We start from the raw sequence: 24,582 nt of genomic DNA, 5'->3' as shown, positions 1-24,582 counted from the left end.
TATATATATAGCTTTGCATATCTCTACGAAACACTTTTTCAAATACCCTTTATGTATTATACATATACATATACCAAATACTTTGATTGAGCAGTATCTGACGTGGGAGATGCTGCATAATCGAATTTCATAATTTTATACTTCGTCGAGAGCCAACTGCGGGGTTCATTATATCGAAGCCCCGTAATCCGCAACAGTCGTCGTCGACCCGGCACTTTTCTCCGGCGCGCTGGACAGTGACAGCACGCGACTGCAATTTCTCGAAGTGTCAACGACGACGGCATGCCGAGTCCGCGATAGACCTTTCTCCATTCTCTCTCTCTTTCTTTCTGTTCTTTTTCCTTTTCCCTCTATCTCTCTCTCTCTCTCTCTCTCCAACAGTCGTCGTCGACCCGGCACTTTTCTCCGGCGCGCTGGACAGTGACAGCACGCGACTGCAATTTCTCGAAGTGTCAACGACGACGGCATGCCGAGTCCGCGATAGACCTTTCTCCATTCTCTCTCTCTCTCTCTCTGTTTTTTTTTTTTTTCCCTCTCTCTCTCTCTCTCTCTCTCTCTCTCTCTCTCTCTCTCTCTCTCTCTCTCTCTCTCCCTTTGCGTATTTGCCATCTTTCTTCGTTCCGTTACTCAAACGCGCGAGTTACTATTACTTAAGTGCACCGGCTGGTTGCGTCGTATATAATAGTTATACTTGCACTTTCGGCCTGCCATGCGGCATCAAGCGGTGCCGCGTGCGTCTAACTTTGACAAATCGCGCGGACATGACGAGAATATTATTTTCGTCTAACGTAAAGCACGGTCGTTCTAAAGTACAAGTATATGAAACGAGAAATATACGGACGTGACATGTACGAAGAGTCTTTAATTCGATTTTTTTCTTCGGATATTTTTTCACAATTACGATCATTTTCCATGTCTGAACAAAATGTGTTTTTTTTTTTTATGTCTAAACAAGAAATTTGTGGGAGAAAAAAATATTGCACACGCAAATGATTCTTTTTGGAAAGATACAAGTTTTGCGATCACGGTCACTTTTTCATTGGTACCATCCATGTTTCTTGATTCGAAAGTTTTTGATGAGAGGAGTAAAGAGTTCTTTTTTGTTTTCGAACAAATTAAGGAGCAATTGGACAAATCAAGCTACTTCAAAAGTTAATAAATCCAATACATTTCGAGATTCACATGAATTTGACATTGCGCACACAAAATACTTTTTGTTCTTTAAAATATAAAATTAATAATTAATTTTTTAGTTAAAGTAAAGATTTGTCTTGTAGAAAATAGTCTCAAAATCGTAAATATTATCTTATATCGAACTAACATTTTTATAATGACTGTACAACGATTTTAACTGTACGACACAAAAATTCATAAAAATAAAAATTTTAATTCTACAGGGCAAATCTTTACTTTAACTCACAAATTAATCATTAATTTTACATTTTAAAAGGCTAAAAGTGCTCTGTGTGTGCACAATGAAATTTATGAAATTTATGAATCTCGAAATGCATTTATTATTATAACTTATTAATCATTAATAACTTATTTATTAATTTATTAATTTTTGACGTAACTGATTCGATCCGTCCAGTTCCTCCTTAAATCAAAACATAGTGATATGAGGTATATCCCTAACAGCACAGATGTCCAAAGGACATCCAGAGACCATCCAGAGGTTATCCAGAGGATGTTTAATGTCCTCTGGATACTCTCCGGTTGTCCTCCGGAGAAGGTGTGTTGTTAGGGATAGGGCTTGAGTCCCTGGAATTCGTGAGACACATTTGTTGATTTTTCTGCGGTTCTCGTTTTAACGCAGCCGATTCCACAGGGCGTATCAACGACGATTCGGACTTTAAAGGCACTTTCACGACCGGCGTTCGCAAGATTGGACGCGTTCCAGTGGGCGCAGCTACTACTAACGTCGCCGTCGACATCGTCGTCGTCATTACCGTCCTCGTCGTCGTCGTCGACGTTGTATCACGTCCCGATTTAGCCCTTCGAACGATGCGGCTGTGTTACGCGAACTCATTATGCCGCCCCGCGATTATCGTAAAAATCATTATGCAACCAGCAGATAGCATCCTGCCGTTTATTTGCGCAAGTAGATAAAGACGCCACCGCATCGCGATGTCACCGTTTCTATAAGGAATATTATTGTTGCACGCGGTGATTTGCAGAGAGATTTCTGTAATTACGCCAAAAAGAAAGCTTTTTTTTTTTTAAACATGTGCTATATTAGATTTTTTTTTTTATTTTTATTTTTATTTTTTTTTGTAACTTTTAATGTCTGTCTTTTTTCATTTTTTCTCTCAGAATCTTATTCTGCGTTTTTTTTTGATAATGTTGAAATTATAATCACATTTTTCTTTTTGTACTAAAAGGACTTTTTTCCGTTTATAAATAAATAAATAAATATTTCAGTGTAGCACATATATATCGGTTATTAAAACATCGATTAAGATTGATAAGAGGACAAATTTTTTTTATACGATTGGAAAATTTATATTTTTCTTGCTAAAAAATGTGTTGATTAACATTTTTGTGTTAAATATTTAACATATTCATATATGTTGATTTGACGCTGTTATCTTAATTGAACTAAAATATTAAATTATTAAAACAACTGAAAAAAAGTGTAAAAATAACACAATGTGCACATATTTTTAGTTTTGCACAATAGATATGTTCCGTATTATTAGTGATAGGATTTATCTGTTAAAATTTACAGAAAAAAATTTATTTTTATTCTACAATAAGAGTGAGAGTGACTACTGACCGTCAATAACATTTTTTCTAAGTTATATAATTTTATTATTAAAAATATATTGATTTTACGCAAAATTTCTTTCAAATTGCTATTGAGTTTGCATTCATTTTGTGTTAAAATATTAACATAGTGTTACCATTTAACATATCCATATTGTGTTTTTCAACAATGTATAAACGATATAAAATACAACATATAGATATAGATATAGAAGTGAAATTTTGTTATCATTGCTTCGCAATTTTATCTTGGGCTATAAATAAACGCGGATAGGTGTGTCTTATAGGCTAAATAAAGATACTGTGACCTGTCTGTAGCGCGGCGGTATTCTCTATCGCGAAAATGAAACGCGAGGGAAAATGGACGAGGCCTCCCGCGAATTTATTTTCGCGGAGCAAACTCGCTTTGAGATGACTTGCATAGAGAAGTCTTCTTTCCGCGGACCTTTTTTTTCTCCATCTAGTCTCAACGAGGATACGCTCGGGGTTATCGATTAAAGTGGTCCAGCGGATGCGCGATCATACGGGCCTTATATAGGGTGTCCCAGAATTAGACTGACAAACTTCAGGTGGTTATAAAGGACATCAGGGGGAGGGGGGTGTAAACAGATAAATTTAGAAATTTTCAGTTGCGATCCAAAAACTTCTAAGGGGTGAAATCACCCCTCACATGTAGAGCAGTTTTTTGCTTTTCTCGATATATATCAAAAATTATTCGAGATATCAAAAAATGTTTTATACAAAAGTTTCATGGTAAAAACACCTCTATTTAATAAAATTTTGAAAAAATTTCAAAATCGCATTAATAAAATTTTGAAAAAATTTTAAAATCGCAGTAATAAAATTTTGAAAAAATTTCAAAATTATATTAATGAAATTTTGAAAAAAAAAATTTTTTTTGAAGATTTTTGCCCTTGTTAGTCTTTGATTCTCTGGTGTCAAAACGGTTCATTTGCGGACACTGGTTTATTGACAAAATTAGCTTGTTTTGGTGTCCTTTATAACCACCTGAAGTTTGTCAGTCTAATTCTGGGACATCCTGTATATACGGGAACATCGAGGCGACATTGAGATTGAGAACGAGATTGCATCAATAGGATCACTTGATGCAAAGTAATAATTTAAAAAAAAATGTCTCAAGCGCCGATAACGACTCGACAACGCGACTCCGAGATGAATTACAGTGTATGTGGGAAGAGTGTGAATGTGTGTCCGCGCGTGTAAAATATATTCAAATAGAAAAATATATAGGTTGTATATATTAATCATTAACAAGATTCCCGTTGCTGCCGAACTGTGGTTTCGGAGCCACACAAATCGTAAACCGTTACTCGAGATATCTCTTATTAATAAGTAAATAGAAAAAAACAATTTTTTTTTTTCAAAAAACCTGTTTTTTATTAAAAAAACAAGCCGTTTTTTTTCAAAAAAATTTTTTTTTTTCAGTTATTTAATATGTCTTTATATTATAATTATCGCAAATTAATTACTTTCGAAAAAAAATAAATTAAAAATATAAGAACTTTAGTTTTTTTTATTATGTTAACAAAAAAAAAAAATATAAAGAAAAATGATATTATATTTAAAAAAATAATGAAAAAGAAACACGTTCTTCTTTAACTGTTTTTTTTTTTCTATTGAAAAAAAAACCGGTTTTTTTACATCTCTAGTAAAAAGTATATATTAGTAATAAGTAACCGTGTGCAAAAGATGCACGCGTTTTCATCCGTTACCTCTTCTCTTTCAATCTTTCCCCCTTTCTTTGATTAGATTAGATGACGGTTTCAGGTAGACGGAGACGGACGACGTACACACATACATACACACAGGCATACACATACTTACATATATATACATACACACATACACGTGCTTACGCAGGTGCGACCAACCGATTTCTTGCGTAATGTCATACAACAGACATGCATATATATACGATCCGGCCCATTTTCTGTCGCGCTCGACTCTGTTATAATGTATACAGTTTTCGCAACATAATCCCGGCGATATTTCGCTTGCTCGGCGCGTTTTCGGCTTTTCGTTTTGCAAGCAGGCAAAACACCTAAAGCTACGACGATCGTCGCGCTCTGGAGGATTCGGATCGACCTCCATTCGTTCTCGGCCTGGATCCTCTTCTCCCTGGCTCTTCGCGAAATCTTCCGAAAAATTTGGTTTTTTTTACGCTTGTAAGACGGCTACGCGAGGAAATATTAATTACTATTAATCATGACCAGTCATTTATTATATCTCCTCTCGATACCGATACTCTCGAGAGATTCGGAAAGTGCCGCAAGTGGCACTTGAAGTTATCTATGTAATAGATATCTCGTACGAAACATGGTATCTATAAAATAGATACCTTATCAATAACACATCGCGAAAATCGGAAATTTATTTTTAGATTTTGAGACTCGGATGGTTTTTCTTTTAGTTTTCTTTTCCTTTTGAGATTCGTTCAACGCGGAAGGAACGAGATCGGTGGCTATATGTATTTGAAATTATTTATGCGAGAATTCTTTGGTGAATTTTTCTCACGAAATTCAACGGGTTATTGAACCGTGGCAAACGAGCAGTGGGTTACTAGGCAACCTGTTAATTTCGTTCTCCGTCCCGAAGTGTAGAAATTGAAATAACTTTTTCATTTTCTTATATGTGAAATGTGTGTGTTATGATACATTTGTTTCTCCTTTTTAGTCTTTAGTCCCGTAGTAAAGTTACTTTTCGCAGGAACGTGAAAAAAATTCAAAAATCCATCGAGATTTTCGTGCATATATTATTATCAATTAGCGCCGACCGATTAAGCTAAGCTGGCTAGTTTTAATTTTAACGATTAATTCTTTCCAATTCGTATCGTCTGCAAAATTCAAGTGTTTATTTAATTTTTTTATTTTGATAAGAAACAAGCTGACATATGAAAGTGCCATAATTCATAGCCTTGGACAAGTAGGACACATGCAACAACTGTCCGCATCGTTAACGCAACAACCACTAATAAAATCATTAGCTTCTATTTTTTTAATGATTTGCAAAAATTGATATTATTTTTTAATCGAAAAGTCATCTTCTTGTTGCACTCAACCAACGGGCTTAGTTGCTCGATCGATGAATTACGTTTGATTTGACGTATATTACATAAAATACAGACGATGTCAGTCTCGGGAGGATCGGCAAGGATTAGTAGATTCCAGAATGGCGAAGATAGAGAGAGAGAGAGAGAGAGAGAGAGAGAGAGAAATGCACAACAAAGTGGCGAGCGCATCATTTGTGTATTTATAGGAGCACTCGTCCTCCCCGGAGCCGCGAAGGAATTGAAATTCAATCGTGTCATTGTGTACGATATATACGAACATGTTTGGTATAATGGTTCAAGGCCACGTTTCTCGTCGTTTCATGGTCGAACCCGGTGAGTTGCGCGACATCGTCTTGTCCAATTGTGTCGCGTAATCGTTTTCGCGAAGAAAGAATTCGGTAGCTGTAACAGTAGCGGCTACCTCAGATGAGCGAGTCTACCGTCGAGAGAGAGAGAGAGGGCGATGATTTGAACGAAATATATATTTTGAACCATATTTAATACAATAATGACAGCAATAGCTGTCATTATTGTATTAAATATGGTTCAAAATTTTATTATGAAATTAGCAATTATTTTTAATACATATTTCATTCTTTCTTAGCGATTCTACATCGCTGAAAAATATATAATGAAAACAGCAGATCAATTATAATAATTCTATATGTTTTGATTAATTGGGGAAAGGAAAAAGGGGGACTACACGATATAATTTATTAATTTTTACTGACGACTTTTTAATAAAGAAGATAGGTATCTTTTGAAGTGGTTCCGAATGCGTTGTCTATCGCAAGGCTAATTAATGTCACGATATCTTGTAGGAACTGTGTTTTTTTATTATTACACTGAAAAAAATGTACTAAATCCAAACGATTTTTTTTTATTTAAAAAAATTATTTATTTATATACTTGCAAACAAATTAATTATTTCAATCAGATAGCAAATATATTTGAATTAGTAAAATATAAAATAAAAGCAATATATGTTTTTATTTGCAAATAAAAAAATTTGTTTTGTTATTTTTATTATATTAAATTACTTCCTTTAAAAAAACATTTTTAAATTTTTGGCTGCTTGTTTCAAAAACACAGGTTTTCTTGATTTTAATAAATAATTTTTTATCTTCATACATTTTTGGAAACAAAGTATATATTTATTTAAGTAAAAAAAAAAAAAAAATCAAAATTAAAAGAATATATTTATACGATAAAAAAAAATTTTATTTTTAATGTATATGTTTTTTTGTTATTATAATTACAATATTATAATTTATTATAATTCGAGAATTCGTTGTTCTGTTTTTCAGAAAAGAGGTGATCGCCGCGGGAACAATAGACTTCGCTCCAGGAGATTTCCGTCTAAAGAAGATCTCAAGATAGCTCTCTGGCAAAATGTCGATTATAATGCAGTACATAGATCGGTTCCACGATATGTTGGACAAACACGCAGGTGAGTAAACAAAAGGAATAAACAAAAACATGCGAGGGAGTCGAGAAGAAATACATACGTTTTGCATATTGATAAATGATTTGAATGATAATGAAACAGAGCAAAAATTCAATTCTATGGTGCCTAGAAGCGTGCCATGCATGATGACATCATCGACATATTATAATTGACGATTACGTAGTTGCGCGATCATTTCGAGAGCCGCGCGATAAATGAACGCCTCTTCGCGGTATTATATCCTTCGAATTTACATAATTAATGTACGAGAAAAAACAATAAATAGCGCGAGATACTATCGTATTGTTGAGTTTATCTTTATATTTCGTGTAACAGCTGTTAGATAATTCCGCGGATGTCTTGTTAATATTGTATTCAAACGTTTACGTCTCTTCAATTCATTCTTGATTCTGTACGGCTGTTTATAAGATTTACAGGTATTTGGATTATATATAAAACAGTTTTGTAATCAAACTTTTTATAATTTTAATTCTATATCTCAATAATCAAATCCAGATACATAAATTTTTATCCGTTGATTTAAATTGTGTTAAAAATTTTATATTTACTCTTCAAATGATTTGTGAAATAATATAAATGCACATATATCGAGAGGATATCCTCTCCGGAGGCAATAGATGTTCAAAGATAAGTCATATATTTGACTTTGCTGGATATCCCGCGGGCGTTTTATATTCTGTATAATAATTCTCTAAATATGTATTATATATATTTCGGAGAAATTGGTAAATCTGTAAAAATTCTTTCAATTCGTCAAGAAACCTTGCGCTGCGTACGTAAAGTACAGCGGACGTAAGAAAAAAATATGCTTCTGATACTTATCATAAAATTAGTAAAATATGAAAAATTCTTCAGTCTGTATGAATAACGTACTGTTGGTTTTATCGCAGCAAGAGTTTTTTTTCGCAATCGGTCGATTATCCGAGGGAAATCCGATATCTTACAACGGTTTTATTGGTGTGATTCATAATTTAATTGCGCTTATTCTTTGGTCGTTTATTTACTTGGATAAAGAGAACGATCCGTGTTTATCGAAATATTAACCAACATTCGATTAGAACGCGAAAGATACGCGCAACAACGTGTACATTAAAACAGCGAATACAAAGTGTTTCATTGACATATGGCTCAGTTTCATAATCAGTTTAGTTAATCGTTTTGCCTGTGATTTCCATGCGAAAAGTGTGAATTGCTTGACGCATGTATAAAGAAAAATTTACGCTGTGGCTTTGAAAAAGACACACATGTTTTCCCGTAAAAATACATGTAATTTTTCACAGCTGCAAACTTTTTTTTTTTTTTTAAATTTCCATTTTTTGAAATTGAAATAAAGTTACTGATCACGCACGTGTAGTCTTTTTTTCATAAAAATATTTGCATTCGTAAATAATGTAAATAATTTTTCTTATTTATATGTAAATTTCTTATTTATAAATGCCGAAACATTTTCCGACATATGTAAATGAATTATGATTCTTATTCATATATCTCTATTCCGAAAAGAATTGAAAATTGAAAATTGAAATAAAATTACTGGTTACGCACATGTAGTCTTTTTTTCGTAAAAATATTTGCATTCGTAAATAATACAAGTAATTTTTCTTGTTTATATGTAAATTTCTTATTTATAAACGCCGAAACATTTTCTGACATATGTAAATGAATTATGATTCTTATTCATATACTTATCTCTATTCCGAAAAGAATTTGCATAATCTCTCTCTCATTTTTTATATATATTTACATAAATAAAACATATTTGCTGTTCTTTATTCGTTTCGCTCATCAATTCGTTGATTTTTGTTTGGCAAGAAGTTTTAAGAAATTAATCGCAATGTGACGCAAATATGTACCAATCTACGTCACGGGAAAAGCAAGGGAGAGTGATTGAACCCTCGAAGGACGAGAATGATGAAAAAAGTGCGCCAGACATCGCATGAAAGGACGTCATGTGCATGCCTGAGTGGTCCTTCGAAGCGATGAAATCTCGCGCGTTCGCGCTCAAGGACAAGACGGTGATTTTTACCGCCGTTAAATCATGGTCACTGGATCACTCCCAGTTGTAGGCGAGAGAAAGAGAAGGATATCGCTCCCGGCCATATCCGCATATTTGTTGCACTCACTTTGTTGCCACGATGAAACCAAGCAGATTTATTTCTGAAAATAAAAGCGGCCAAACGACATAAATTTTGATTTTGACAATTTCAATACTAATTGATGCAGATGGAACCGTACCAAAATTCTCCTTTTTGATATATATATGATGATTTTATATAAAATATTTTGAGGAAAGAACGAAAAACAACTCAAGGTCATTCTCGTGAATCGCTTTGATGTTTTTTTTTACAGATACAAGGACGACTGATTGGTTGCTGATGAGTTCGCCCTTTCCCACGTTGTTCATTTGCATCGGTTATGTCTACGTCGTCAAAGTATTGGGTCCAAAGATTATGGAGAACCGAAAACCTTTCCAACTTAAGGATACTCTGGTAGTCTACAACCTGTTTCAAGTGATCTTCTCCGCGTGGCTGTTTTATGAGGTGAGAATTCGATATTTGCTCTCTTACAATACAAACTGTTACGAGACAGACAGATTCAGGAAACTTTATTCAATACAAAGAAAAATTTTCAGGAGACGTAAAAGGTTGGAGATTATTCCTGTTTCTATTTCAGCTATTCTTCGATTTTCCGTATTTTTTGCCATGCAAATTTCGTCGTAGGTTAAAGATTTTCAAATCTTAGAAATAGTCAGAATAAATGAGAGAATCTCTTTTTATGTTTTTAAAAGCTATATACAGGGTGTTCCAGATCAGGTCAATGAAACTGCAGGGTCTTATAGGAAATTGAATTTGGAACAAAAAAATTCCTATAAACATAGATTCAGAAACACTTCGTTAAAAAGTTATATAGTTAATAAATTTCGAAAAATCACGTTTTTTTGATGATTTTTAAAAATACCTTCAAAACTCTTCATTCAACAGAAAAAAGTAACGAACTAAATCTGCTGAGTAATTAAATAACAAACTAAATTACACCAATTTCAACGACGAAAAAAGCAGAAACTTGAAAAAACCACCTTTTGATGGTCTTTGTGTAAACACTACATTCGTAGTGCAAATATTTCAAATGCAAACACGAAAATGTTTTATTAAATTTTGATCATAATTAATTACTTACAGAGAATTTATTAGTTATAACTTTTTAACGAAGCGTTTTCGAACCTATGTTTATAGGATTTTTTTTGTTCCAAATTCATTTCCCTATAAAACCCTAAAGTTTCATTGACCTGACTTGGAACACCCTGTATATGTATGTATGTATGTATATATGAATCGACACAAAATCCGGAAAAATTTCGGGTTTCATAAAATTTTGTTTTTAAAATTCAAGACTTTTCAATTATCTGTTAATAAATTATGATAATTTCTGGATTTCTACAATTATGCGATTTGCGCAGTTTCGGATTTTCGAAGTTATCGTTGAGTTTTGAAGTCACCATCGAAGTCCGATGCTCGTCGCGACACGGTTGAGAACGAATGATAATGATCTCAAGATATAGCACGCTGCTTATTTAACTGATGATTTCGCGATCTTTCCGTGTCCGCTGGCAGCCACTGGAACGCGAAGCGATGTCTAACGAAAACTTTCTATCTTAACAGTCACGACGATCAATTTGATTATCTACAACAAATATATTTGTTATTAGTGCATTCCTTGATTAAACTCACGCACTTTTATCAGGGTGTCTATTACCTGGAAAAATATGGAAAACCTGGATTTCTCAGGGATTTTTTTTTGTACCTGGAAAAATTAGGGAATTCTCATGGAATTTTATTGGGGTTCAGGGAATTTTCTTAAAAAATTTTTTTTTTGATAATTTTGCTTTTATATTGTAAATAGTCGGCGAGCCAAGTAAATTATGTGTTTAAAATATATTATAAATATATCAGGTCTACCGGAAAGTTCTGTCCGTTTTTGGAATAAAACAAAATACAAATTTTTATTACCGTCAATAAACTTTATTAAATAATGTAATTGCCATTATTATTAATGATTTCTTGCCAGCGTGAGGGCAATTTGTATATCCCATTTTCGAAAAATGTTTTATCTTTTGATGCGAAAAATTGAACCAGTGCTTGTTTGATATCTTCTTCATTTTTGAATTTTTTGCCCCTCAAAAAATTTTGTAAGGACAAAAACAAGTGATAGTCGGTGGGTGCTAAGTCCGGGGAATATGGTGGATGCGACAGAATTTTCCAGCCTAGTTCTGCAATTTTTTGACGAGTATCCAAAGCAGCATGTGGCCTGGCATTATCATGATGCAGTATGATGTTCTTCCTATTGGACATCGCCGGCCTCTTTTCTTGGACTGCTGTATTTAAATTATCCAGTTGCTGACAATATCATTAATAATAATGACAATTACATTATTTAATAAAGTTTATTGACGGTAATAAAAATTTGTATTTTGTTTTATTACAAAAACGGACAGAACTTTCCGGTAGACCTAATATATTTATATGTATTTATTTATATATTCAATGTCTTAACAAAATATTGAATATGCAGTACATACTCTTTATTTACTCTTTATTGTAATTTTTAGTGATAAAAAAATGAAAATTTTATATGCAAGTGAAAAATATGTTTATCTTTCGAAAGTTATTCAGTTTTTTTCAGTACATTTACAAATATAGCACTTGAAACTTAAGAGACTCTCTGTCTTTCCTTCGTATGAATGAAAAACATTAGGAAACGCATGCAATAAAAAAACTTATATTAAAAAGTTGCATCAAAAAATATTTTCTTTATCTGGAATTTTGAACAAAAATACCTGGAAGACCAGAGAATTTTCAGGGAATTTTTATACAAGATTTGAGTAGACACCTTGTTTTATATATACCGTTGCAATTTTTTCAAAATATGCAATAAAATATCTGGACGCAAAAAAAAGAAGCAAATTTTTCAATAAATATGTCGCGAAAAGAAATAATAAGTTAAATAACAAGAGCGCCCGATTGACGATCGATTACGAGCCTTTCGAATTCGCGAACGAGTGGCAATTCGGGAATGCGCCAATGACAAAGCTGTGTGTGTGAAAGCATGATTGTACGTTTGTTTTGCAACGCGCAGTGTCTCATGGGCGGATGGTGGAACCATTATAGTTACCGCTGCCAGCCAGTGGACTACTCCAACAGCCCCACCGCGATAAGGGTAAGTGCGTGCCAACCAAGCGCGTCTGTAATCTAGCTGGATCGTTCGACGAGACGAATCTTCTACATTTCAACGAGACGACAATTTCAAGATCATAGAACCGAATTGATTTATTTACCGATGCAATGTGTATACATATATATATGTATATGAACAACCTTGACAGATACAGATCATCACACACCAAGCTGTGGAACTGCTGATACATATATACTTAGCTTGGATTAAGGATTACTCATCTTTACAACTATATTGTAGAATTAATTTTGTAGAAGGGGGTCCGAATTTCGTATTTCCGAACGAAGGCTTGGCTGCAAGGGCGAATAAATGATGCGGAGACGTGTGATTTGGCGTCGAAGAGCTTACGCTTTTCTGCTCATCTCATATAAAAAGCCTGACATACCCTTCGAGCGCCTTGATACAATCTTTCGCAAGCTTAGATATTCATTAAATGTTTATCGGATATGTTGAATATATATCGCACCTTGTTGCAAAAGAGTCGCAGAATAATTTTTGTAGTTAATTAGAAATGTCACATGTGTCTCTAATCATTTTGTGAACTGAAAGAAAGAAATTTGAAATTGTTAAATTTTTTTCGGGAATACACACAAAAGAAGTCGAGATGACTTCTCTTCCTTCCTTTTAATTGCGACTATTTTTTGATGGAAGGTGCGACGTGACATTCGTGAAGTTTTGCACATATCTTATAGCATAGCTCTTTTAGTTAGGCTTATGCAATACTACTTTATATACCTTTGGCCTTTTATCATCTTTATCTTCTTTTGATTGATCGGCGAATGGCCTCTGGGCGAATGTGGTTGCAGATAGGGATATCCGGCTGGCTGACTGGAGACTATTCTCTAAGGTGTCAACCTGTAGACTACAGCGACAGACCTGAAGTATTAAGGGTGGGTGATGTTTTGTGATTAACAGAATCATTCTTCCTCGTCATGTTAATGTTAATATTATTTCTTTGTTTTCCGCATAGTCTAATCTCATAACGCGCAGCGCCGGTCAAACAAAAAAAAAAAAAAATTAACTCGAAGTGTTTTAATGAAAAAAAGAAAGGCAATCCTCATAACATTTCATATATCAAACGATTAGAGAATTTATATTGTACTTTAAATCTTTTTTTATATATTTTATATATGTCACACTTCTTTCTCTGATATATAAATTAATAATTATCTTTTTTATTGAAGGATTATTTCGGGAACTTTTCCTTTATCAAGAACTTGCTTCATTTTTTTCTGTAAGTGAATCAATGTGACCGGTTCTGTATCACTCCTGTAGTCACCGTACTTATTAGAGTCTGTACGTACGAGGGCTATACGGTAATCAACCTTCGATAGGCTTGCAAAATAAGACAAGAAACAGGAAAAATGTCTTATTATACACAAAAATTACTTATATATGTACACTACTTTTCGACATAATCGCTATTCGAATTGAGACACTTGTTGTAGCCCGGCATAAGCTTTTGTATGCCCTCATCAAAATATGATGCCTCCAAACTGAAATCTCGTCAGCCAACTCCTAGCACTCATCGACTCCTTGTTGCCTTCGAATTGCTGCGTTTTCAGCCACACTTTTGTGCGTGTAAACAGGTGAAAGTCAATTGGTGCAAGGTGATCGAAAATTCCCATTGGAACTTCTGGAATAGTGCAATAGGCCTTCGACCCACTCTACTGCCCGGACCTTGCGCAGAGGGACTTTCACCTATTCACATGTATGAAAATATAGCTAGGAACACAGTGGTTCAAGGGCAACGTGGAGCTGATGAGCAGTACTGGAAGTTGGCTGATTCCAGTTTGGCGGCACCGTACTTTGATGATGGCATACAAAAACTTGTGCTGGATTGGCACCTTGCGATTGTGAAAAATAGCGTATATATGCAAGTAATTTTTGTGTATAATAAAATTTTTCTTCCTGTTTCTTGTTTTATTTTGCAAATCTACCAATCAAATCAACCTAGGAAGTTGATTTCCGAATAACTCTCGTATAGTGTATTTAAAGAAGAATCAAAACCGGTAGGTAGTAGACGAACTTGGTAGAGTTTGCGATAGAGAATAACTTTAAACTAAACTATAGTTAACCGCCTATAATTAACATTATTTAACACATGTGTTGTGATGAGAAATACTGCGTCTTTTAAAAGTAGCAACGAGCACGCTGCAAGTTACGTAATCTTCTTTCATTCACGCATCATCGCATTACATTAATTCCTGTCATTGCACTGACATATTGTACTGAGACGCACTCCGTTCTTAATGACGATTATCTTTTCACGGACTTTCGGATACACTAATGTATGACAATATATGTCGATGTGTTCCCGCGATGTTTTTAGCACTATCTGAAAATTGCTTTTTAAAGGTCTCGATAAATGTCTCTATTTTTATTCTATTTACGTTAAAGTGATAATTATCTGTACACGGTCAATCGATTGAGAAATCATTTTTTCCCCCAAATTGTTCTAACACGAACTATTTGTTTCTAAATAAAACTAATTTCTAATTTACTTGTATAGTAAATGTTCAAAGATATTTTAAGCGTGTATCTTGATGTTTGATACGGGAATATAAAAGAAATTTAGGAATATTACATTTGAGGATTATATTTTGCAAGTAAAGTAAAGTAAAAGAGAATTTCGCACATAAATTTGAGATAGAGAAGGGGCGATTGAGAAGTTCTTCCTAATTGATGTTTCGTAATCGCAGATGGTCCACGCAAGCTGGTGGTATTACTTCTCGAAATTTACCGAATTCATGGACACGGTACGTATAGAGTATATACTAATTATTTCTCTTTATATACAGGGTGTTCCAGGACAGGTTAATGAAACTTCAGAGTCTTATAGGAAATTGAATTTGGAACAAAATAGTTCCTATAAACATAGGACCGGAAATGCTTCGTTAAAAAGTTATAGTTAATAAACTCTCTGTAAGTAATTATAAGTAGTTATGATCAAAATTTAATAAGAACATTTTCATGTTTGTATTTGAAATGTTTGCATTACGAATGTAGCGTTTATACAAAGACCATCGAAAGGTGGTTTTTTCAAGTTTCTGCTTTTTTTGTTGTTTTGAGCTTATTTTTTTTTGAATGCCTTATCAGAATTAAATGAAATTGGTGTAATTTAGTTTGTTATTTAATTACCCATCAGATCTATTTTGTTACTTTTTTTCAAATGAATGAAGGATTTTTATTGAAGGATTTGAAGTTATTTTTAAAAATCATCAAAAAACGTGATTTTTCGAAGTTTATTAAGTGATACATCAATACTGAGAAAATTGTCGAGAATCGCGTGAACCTCCGATCGCGTGTATCAAGCGTCGCGCGCAGGGTCAGCTGAAATTTTCCCGGAATACATTTTCGTAATCCGCGTCCTCCGCTAACACCATCTGCACGACAGGACGTCGATCGAGGCGCGGGCCTCTTCTTCGGCGAAGTGACGTGACTCGCGATACTTCCGGTTTCCACGAGCGAGCTTTCCCCGACAACGTCGAATGGAAAAGGGATCGTTGATGGTTGCTTTTACATAACTTTTTAACGAAATATTTCTGAATCTATATTTATAGGAACTTTTTTGTTCCAAATTCAATTTTCTATAAAATCCTGAAGTTTCATTGACCTGACTTGGAATATCCTGTATATCAATGTATATTCGATTATAATCTCCGTGTGTGCTGATCGTGCGCATTCTTTTTCAGATTTTCTTTGTGTTGAGAAAGAAGAACAATCACGTGTCTACATTACATGTGATTCATCATGGTTGTATGCCCATGTCGGTCTGGTTCGGTGTCAAGTTCACCCCTGGTAGGTAAAAAAAGGAAATTGTTTACCAAAATTTCTTACATGACTGATTCGTTGCAACTCGGTCGATTTTGCAAAACTAATTTGTGTCAATGTCATCGCACAATCTTTTGCGTTGTATTCTAGAAAGTTGAGTCTTCCTCATGTGTATGTACAAATGCATTGGTTATTACGAAACCGACATGCAAGTCATGCTGATTACACTCTTTGAGAAATTACGAAAATAATTGTTTTTTTTTGTATGTTATATACTATCTTTAAATTATTATTTAGTATTCATTATAAGAGATATAGAAATATATATATAAATAAATAAATATATGCTTTTTAATCAGAAATTCTTTTCGAAAGAACTTGAGGTTTTTCTCTTTAATTTTAAAAATCGTGTGATAAACTTCCATTAATAATGATATTTTTTTTATATATAATAAATATAAAGCAATTAGAAAGATAATATGATAATGTCAATTAAACGTACAAATGATTAATTTAATAATGATAAATAATTTGAAACAATTAATTTATAAATAATCTGGGGAATGCGATTTTTGTTCTCTCATAATTTTCACATTAATGTCTCTAATAAACGGTAAACTAAGAAGTGGGTAAAGATTTTCATATTAATTACTGCTAATGATTAATCTTCCAGGCGGCCACTCGACCTTCTTCGGTTTATTAAACACCTTTGTTCACATCGTGATGTATACGTATTACCTTCTGGCGGCGATGGGTCCAAAGGTACAACCCTACCTTTGGTGGAAGAAATATCTGACCGCATTCCAGATGCTACAGTTCATCGCCATCATGGTCCATGCCTTCCAGTTGCTCTTCATCGAGTGCAACTATCCAAAAGCGTTTGTCTGGTGGATCGGTCTTCACGCCGTCATGTTCCTCTTCCTGTTCAAGGAGTTCTATCAGCAGAGTTACCAGGAGAAGAGGCCCAGGAAATCGGGCGCCGTGATGGCGAACGGCGTGATCGCTAACGGCGATCAATCGAAGGGCAAACACGCGAACGGCATCGCTAACGGCGTCACCAATGGCATCGTCAACGGCAGGGCGAACGGCGTTGCAAACCGCATTGCGAACGGCAGTATCGCTAACGGCGTCGCCAACGGTTTCTCACCCAGGAGAAGGGATGCCGCCGATTATTACGTGAATGGCGAAAGCTTAGCGACGGAGCTCAGCCTCCGAAAATCGTTCGCGAATGTCGAGTGACTTTCGAGCGAACGCTTAGCCTAGTCGATCTTCTCTCTCGCCACGCGACGTCGTGTTTTCCTTTCCACGGAAAGGTCGAAGGATCCAGCGGGCTTTCTTCTCTCTCTCCTTCTTTCTTTATCCCTAATCTGTCAATATCACGCGAAGGATCAAAGGCTTCACCGAGATCGACGCATTTCCTTATCAAAAGAAAAAGAAAAAAGTACAAAATTGCGTCGCACGCTTTCGGCTCGGGGTATACAAATATTGATGTTTTACGGACACGCGTGGCAACTCTCTAGCTAGCTAGCTCTAGTTAAGATCGCACGTAACCGTAATCCGACTGACGGCAGAAGGACGCTCGGACAGATCGTATCTTGGTGCTCTTATGAGCGTAAGAAACGAGCCGGTTTTTTTAACGTCGGTATAGATCGAAGGTTTGAGCAAGGCGAATGAACAAGTCTGCGATTTTTAGAAACTCTGACAATAATGTATGTCCTCCTCGAATAGTAAACGATTTGGTATTGACAATCAGCTGACAATTCGCGAGCATTGATTCTCCACGATGATTATGGGAAAAATAGAGTTATTTATTTCGGAAATAAATATAAATCGAATTACACGAAAAATCTTCGTATATAGACATTTATAGTCGCATTCGGAACAAGTTAAGCGACTTTGATAAAGTCATTCAAAAAAGAAGTAGAGAAGAACCGGGAAAGAACGATGAATACAACACGATAAAAATTATCTTTCTGAGAACCCCGGTAGTTACATCGGCTAATGAATCATCGCGTCGACATTCCTTATTCGCTTTCGCGAATTGGAAATATAATACTTGGATGATCGTCTTCGATCCCTCTCTCTCGCGATGTCGGGAAATATGTCCTTTCCACTTCGATAAAAATAAACTCTGCATATTTTATGATCGCTTGCTCGTGTGTACTCCTGGTAGAAATTTGCGATGTCCGTTCCGAGGAACGTATCGGACATGGCGCGATCTTGACGTTATGTAAAAGAAAAAATTAAGTGAATAACGGTAAATTACAATAGCTGCATTTTGACGCGGTACTGTTATATAATTAAATGAGAGATCTTTTCGTTTACATTTCGGTCGCGAATAGAAACGCACGGTTCGTCAAAAGAATCTGGTGACCTTAACCGAGCCGGATGATGAGACGAACGGACTTTTATGCGAGGTTTCACAATTTCATTAGCGCAGAAGGACCGCGGTAGATCGGAGGAATGCTCGTTGTGATAAAAGTCACGGTCGTTGACATCCGGTCATATTCGCAACTTTAAAGCGATGTTATGTGAATTATTGTCTCGTCAGAGTTTACTGAACCTTGCTCATTCGTCTCTCTTTTTCTCTTTCGCTATTATGTAGATTCTAAAAGTTTTATTTATTGTACATTAGTATCACACACTGGATGGTTATTTATAATCCAAAATGTTATTGAATGAAATTAAAAATTGGAGTTTTATGTATTATATAATATTATGAATTTTTTTATACAATTAAAACGGTCCATAATGAATCAGTCTATGTTTACTTAATCGAATCGTAAATCCTCAAGAGTACGGACGTTAGTGTTGAACGAACCGGAGTAAGAAGGATACGATCGCGTCAGCGTGTCTTAAGAAGATAGACGTGCCTTTGCTCAATACTTAAAGCTCAAAGACATCGGTTAGAAATATCAGTAACCGATTTCTGTGATTGTCGACTCGCGAGAGGGACTCCGATCCTCTACTTTTCCTCCTTCTTCTTTCTTCGTGCCCCCAATAGTCGACGTCCGGTCCTGGCATCACGACGCCCTCATCGCGGATCATTTCGTCGTTTTGGTTGTCACTATTTAACGCGTGTGAATATGCGAAGCGAGTGCGTTAAGTTTTTCTGCTATGATTGTTAGTTCTTTGACTTGTATTGAGAATCTCTTCAGGATGCGCAACAATTGAACCACGTCCTCGAAGGAATTTGGACTATCGATTTAGGTAGGATGATGATGTTATTTAAAATAAGACAATAATCGACAAATCGTTAAATTATAAAAAAATGAATATAAGTTAAAAAAGACTGATAAGTATTTTCTTTGCAATGTTGAATTTGTATATCAAAGATTGAGTATGAAGATTGGAAATATTTGTTTTATCGGTTCTTTTAAGCTCTCTTCAGCCGAAATCAAAGGATTAAAACAACGAAAGGCCTGTCTCGCTCGCTTCGCGCATTTATATATAATACATAGCGTCTTGTACATATAGGTAAGTTAGTTTTATATTACGTTAAAAGAAGAGAGAATTCGAGGTGCGATGGTCGCTAAGCCACACTTCGTGCTATCGAAATAATAAAAAAAAAAAATCAAATTAAGGGGTCAGAGTGCTAATTTATATAAATCCACATGCGTGTATGTATAAGAGGCGAAAATTGTATAAATAAAATCGAGCTAGGATGGACGAGTTATAGAGTTGCGGCTACGTACATAAGAAAAAAAAAGAAAAAAACAAAAAAACGTGTCAAAGGAATGACTTGAGGTTTCGACTTTTCTTAAACCTCCAGTCCGATTACTGCCCTTCCTTCGAATCTTATAATTTGAATAATATAGATTATGGCGTGTATAATTGAAGAGCTTATTTCTATATATAAATAGACTCGATTTATTATATTTCCTTCCCTTTCATAAATAAGTAGAAATATATCCTTGGACATTTATTGCACCAGATCTCATATCATTTATCGAAAGAAAACACAACACTGTTAAACATTAATTCTTCTATTATCTAAATTGATAATAAGCTCTTCGATCGTGATCTATTTACAATAATTTTATACACATGTACCGTACGTAAGCATTCATGCGACTATTTAAATTTACAATTTATATTTTGTGGAATATCATCGTTGAATTTTTTTTTTGTGTTAAATATCAGCCAAAATACGATCGTTGCAGCGATCATAAAATAGATATTAGATGCATACGTATGGTACAAAAAGAGAAATATACGTGGACAATCCGGCGATCTTTTTCTCCCACTCGGTCGAGAACTTGAAGTTATTTTGTTGCAAGTGACTCGCCGAGGTGGGATACGCCGAAAGCAATTTATGGGCATGTGCCGCCAATCTCGTGATAGAGTGATCTGTGAAAATTCCAAGTGCTCTTACATCGGGAGAATTTCTACATTTTATTATAACAAAAATTAATTAATCGTACAATTGGTTCATTACATGTATTACGTGACATATTTTTGTGAAAAATATAAGTCTATTTACTATTCCTGTGTATTTTCCATATCGATAGTACCATTATCTCTTATACTCTGTCACGCATTATAATTAGAATTTGCAAATTATTTTATTTAATTATTTTTACCAATTATATCTCGCAAAAAATTTAATTTTGATGAAAGGATTTATATTATCAATTTATCGCATTTTCTCGTATTTCTGAAATTTTTGTACAAGCTTATCTATTCGGTATATAAAAATACGTTATATTTATACAAAACTCTTTGCACACGCGTGATAATAACATAGGTGTAGATAAACGGCGGATGCACATTTTGATCATTTACCATTTTGTATCATGTACAATAATAAGCTATAACGCTGCAACCAATCTTTAAAGGATACATTGTCTACAGTAGTTTCGACAAGCGCCATCGCTTCTTGTACTTCTTGATATGTCCTAGAAAAACGGGATATATTTAAATTCAAGATAATTGCAGCTCGAAATATTATTTTGCATAGATTAACTTACCAAGCTCTTAAAATCGCGTTAAAATGCTCGATCTCTTCGCGTGCCTGGTCGCAAACGACTTTGCCGAAGCTTAATAGCTCCAGGCTATTATAATCGCATTTTTCTCGTGATACTAATCTATCAGTGCATTGATCAATATCTTTGATTGATGCGGAACAATGTAACTTCGTATAAATTATACTGGCGATCGCATTCCTATAGCATTCTATGAGACAATATATTGGCATCTGTATCATCGGGAAGTAAGCTTTAATCCTCGAAAATTGCGGATTAATTGTGGTAATGGAGACTTTACTGAGATTACAAATTGTGTATCTGTGCGAGATAATTCACATGCCATATTAATGATCGTGTAAAATATTAACGCAAAATTTATCGCATAAAACTTCTACCAACCTGTATAGTCCCACATCTCCTTTCAACATTACTTTTCGCAAAGCATTGAGATCTAAATTATTATAAAACATATCCAGTTCGATGTCCAACGGGTTATTCAAACATTTCGGATCATAATCGTCGGACTGTAACGCCACTATCTTTTGTAATTCATATTGCAACTTCTCTTTCGCCTTAAGTATAAGCGATGCTGCAGAGTTGAAAATGGCTATAGACTGCTGAATATCCTTTATATATCCGTCCTGTAACATACTTGATATATCAATATCAATAATCGTGTTAAACGTAAAATATTAAATGCCAAAATGTACCATCTGTGCGTCAACTGTTTCTATATCAGTCGTTAACTGAGCTATATCGTGATTAAGTAAAAAGTTGTCCTGGATATTGTTCTTCAATCCCTGTACTTCGTTTTGCAAATATACTTGTTCAGCTTCTAATTTTTTCACCTCCAATGTTAAAGCTAACCACGTGTTAATATCTTCGTGGGATAACGACTGCAAGATAAAATACGTAATAATTTTAATCTTATTTTCTTTGACAAATATATCTCTCTTTTATAGCTGTTTAAAAAATCCACACATTACCTCAATTAATTCTATGAATTCCATTAAACGTTGCTGGTATATTTTAACTTTAGCGTTAGACAATATACGTTTTGATATCATGCATATATTTTGGCCACATGCTCTTGCAATACCGATATCTATATTCTCGCTCGCTACAGTCGAGTTGTTAGAATCATTTTTAATCTCCAGCTTCATTAATTTGTCTAAATCTTGTGACAATGCTTGATACAAATGTGTCCATAATGTGTGTATATCGATACTACCAAGAGAATTCGATATCTTTTCCCAAACCTATTAACAAAGTATCATTTTTAACGATGTTATACTGTAAATTATGATTTTATATAACAATATTCTAGTATAATACTCACTTGCTTTTTTTTATTTGTAGTTGAACGCAAGTCTGCTATTGTATCCAGATTCTCTCTCAATTTTTGTTGACCTATATCCTTGGAAGTGTTTGGCATTAAACGTTGACATACTTGTCTCATGACACCGCAATCTTTCAACTGCTTACTGGTTTCATCATGTTTCAGTTTCAGGAAATCTTTTCTCGTACTGATCATTGAACGCTTGTCCTTTATGTCTTTCAACCGTTGCACTGAAATAGAACTTGTTAACATTGCATTTTAAAATATTCTTAAAATTAATGCATATTTCTTTTTATCTTACTTTTTTGTCTGACAACATAATCTTGTTCTTCATACTCATCTTCTAATGTAGATATCTGCTGTTTCAATGTATTACTCTTAGATTTTAGTTGGTTTAAATGCTTTATAGCTGTAATTGCAGAGTCATTCAATCCATGCTTCAGTTTATACAACAAAATATTTTTTCTTATTTTACATGCTTCTGCCACAGGAAATGTAGAATTGGAAATATCCTCCCACAGGAATTCTAGTACTCCCTTGCACAATCTAAGGGAAATGAAGAAATAAGCAAGATAGTAATAGCAACAATTTCATAGTAAATAGATAAAATAATAGACAAACATTTTTTTCATCGAATCATTGTATGCTGTTGGTGGGCACTCAAGTTGGCGAGTCCATGTAAAAATACTCGTAATCTCACTCATAACGATATTTTTTTCTCTGTGAAAAAAAATGTGGATCTATATATATCACATATATGTCACATATATATATATATCAATAATGCCATACACATATTTGTTGTATAATAAAAAGCAGGTAAACAATGCACAGTTTAAATGAAAATATTTGCAAAAGGTACAAGAGATAAGAATTATTGCGTGTGTATTACAAAAGGCATGCATTTTTATTATAGAAATTATGAGATAAATACTTTGCTTCTTCTCATTTGGATATATACATATATATTATTATTATTATTGTTTTAAAAAGTATAAGTAAGAGCAAATTTTTCTTATTTTTCTGTTATTTAATTCATGTTCCCGAATATCATGCGCGTATAATGTTAACCTTTGGATTGCCATGTTAAAAACACTGAAATTTTTATTTTTTTACCGGCCACATAAACCTTTTTCATATCACTCAATATTCGACTGACAACATCTGACGTTTACGCAGCATGTTGCTTCTTTATTGTAACGTACTCTCTACTTTTGTGAATGGATTTGTTTTCGAATCCGCACACACAATAGTGCCAACATATCATGTTTAAAAATCTATAATAGAAATCCCCATTTTATCGACAAAGCTTGATCATCTGATACGTTTGACATTTCTGATGCGAGATGGCATTACTTTCACGATTTTGTGATGCGCACTCTTTGAACTGTCATTTCCCGCCAAGTTGTTTCGCGATCTACACGCGCTTGTTAGTCGCGACATTTATAATATAAATAAATTTTTATATAGTGTGTGTATTTATGTTAATCGATCCATTATTTTCTGCTCGCAGACGATTCGGACGCTGTCGGATGGATTCGCCGATGTATGTAAAGTTTATCGAACATTTTTTTATATAAATATATTTTTTTTTTTTGGAAGAGCGAAGCGATATATCTTATTTCGACTCCACTTCAGAATAATTTACTACGTATTTTAATCGAAGCAACGCTCGCGAATCTTTCGACAATGGAAAAGCGCATTTTATAGGCGCGCTATAAATGCGTGTTAAGAGGGCTTTTCAGTAAATATTTCAAGATTTTTCTAAGAAATCTTTAGCGTGCAATCGACCTTTTCTATATCCACCCTACGCGGAATAAGTCAATTTCCTAGAAACCGAGTCTGCGACAATGATTATATTTGCCACATCACTAAGTTGTTGATTGTATAGAGGTCGGTAAGTAAATGTCTCAGAAGAACCACCGGTTTCTTTGCGGAAGTAATAAAACAAACAGTACATAATATA

General features: G+C 34.4%; 2 protein-coding genes across 6 annotated transcripts in view; one reads left to right on the top strand and one right to left on the bottom strand.

The window, feature by feature from the left end:
• Positions 1-19,884, top strand: part of LOC115244356 (elongation of very long chain fatty acids protein AAEL008004) — a 40,691-nt gene extending 20,807 nt beyond the window's left edge. For 2 of the 3 annotated variants that reach the window (XM_029821936.1, XM_029821935.1), the window contains exons 2-7: positions 7,144-7,286; positions 9,654-9,844; positions 13,343-13,426; positions 15,239-15,295; positions 16,232-16,337; positions 16,984-19,884. In XM_029821936.1, coding sequence (XP_029677796.1) covers positions 7,229-7,286; positions 9,654-9,844; positions 13,343-13,426; positions 15,239-15,295; positions 16,232-16,337; positions 16,984-17,549 — 1,062 coding nt within the window. In that variant the 5' untranslated portion in view covers positions 7,144-7,228 and the 3' untranslated portion in view covers positions 17,550-19,884. Of the gene's footprint in view, positions 1-7,143; positions 7,287-9,653; positions 9,845-12,437; positions 12,519-13,342; positions 13,427-15,238; positions 15,296-16,231; positions 16,338-16,983 lie in introns of all 3 variants that reach the window. The other variant, XM_029821937.1, reaches the window with a different exon arrangement.
• Positions 19,885-20,686: 802 nt separating this feature from the next.
• Positions 20,687-23,879, bottom strand: LOC115244355. 3 transcript variants are annotated; one of them, XM_029821932.1, is made up of 9 exons: positions 23,688-23,872; positions 23,238-23,336; positions 22,918-23,162; positions 22,617-22,846; positions 22,264-22,536; positions 21,988-22,173; positions 21,677-21,918; positions 21,281-21,595; positions 20,687-21,208 (listed from the first exon to the last, which is right to left on the bottom strand). In XM_029821932.1, the coding sequence occupies exons 1-9, from the start codon at positions 23,699-23,701 to the stop codon at positions 21,088-21,090; spliced, it is 1,725 nt and encodes a 574-aa protein (XP_029677792.1). In that variant the 5' UTR covers positions 23,702-23,872; the 3' UTR covers positions 20,687-21,087. The 3 variants fall into 3 exon arrangements, with proteins under 3 accessions (XP_029677792.1, XP_029677793.1, XP_029677794.1); XM_029821933.1 differs by having other exon boundaries at positions 20,694-21,208; positions 23,733-23,879; XM_029821934.1 differs by lacking the exon at positions 23,688-23,872 and adding an exon at positions 23,551-23,569 and having other exon boundaries at positions 20,694-21,208.
• Positions 23,880-24,582: the final 703 nt, after the last annotated feature.

Source organism: Formica exsecta, unplaced genomic scaffold (genome assembly GCF_003651465.1).
Source record: "Formica exsecta isolate Colony F162 unplaced genomic scaffold, ASM365146v1 scaffold81, whole genome shotgun sequence".
Taxonomy (NCBI): Eukaryota; Metazoa; Arthropoda; class Insecta; order Hymenoptera; family Formicidae; genus Formica; species Formica exsecta.
Note: the sequence above shows the minus strand (reverse complement) of the source record. Positions and strands in the feature narration are given on the sequence as shown.

Bases quoted from the DNA above. Each gene is read 5' to 3' on its own strand.
- LOC115244355 (XM_029821932.1), bottom strand. The intron at 21,919-21,987 runs GTACATTTTGGC...AGTATGTTACAG, and splicing joins AAACAGTTGACGCACAGATG to GACGGATATATAAAGGATAT. The intron at 21,596-21,676 runs GTTGGTAGAAGT...TATCTCGCACAG, and splicing joins GGAGATGTGGGACTATACAG to ATACACAATTTGTAATCTCA.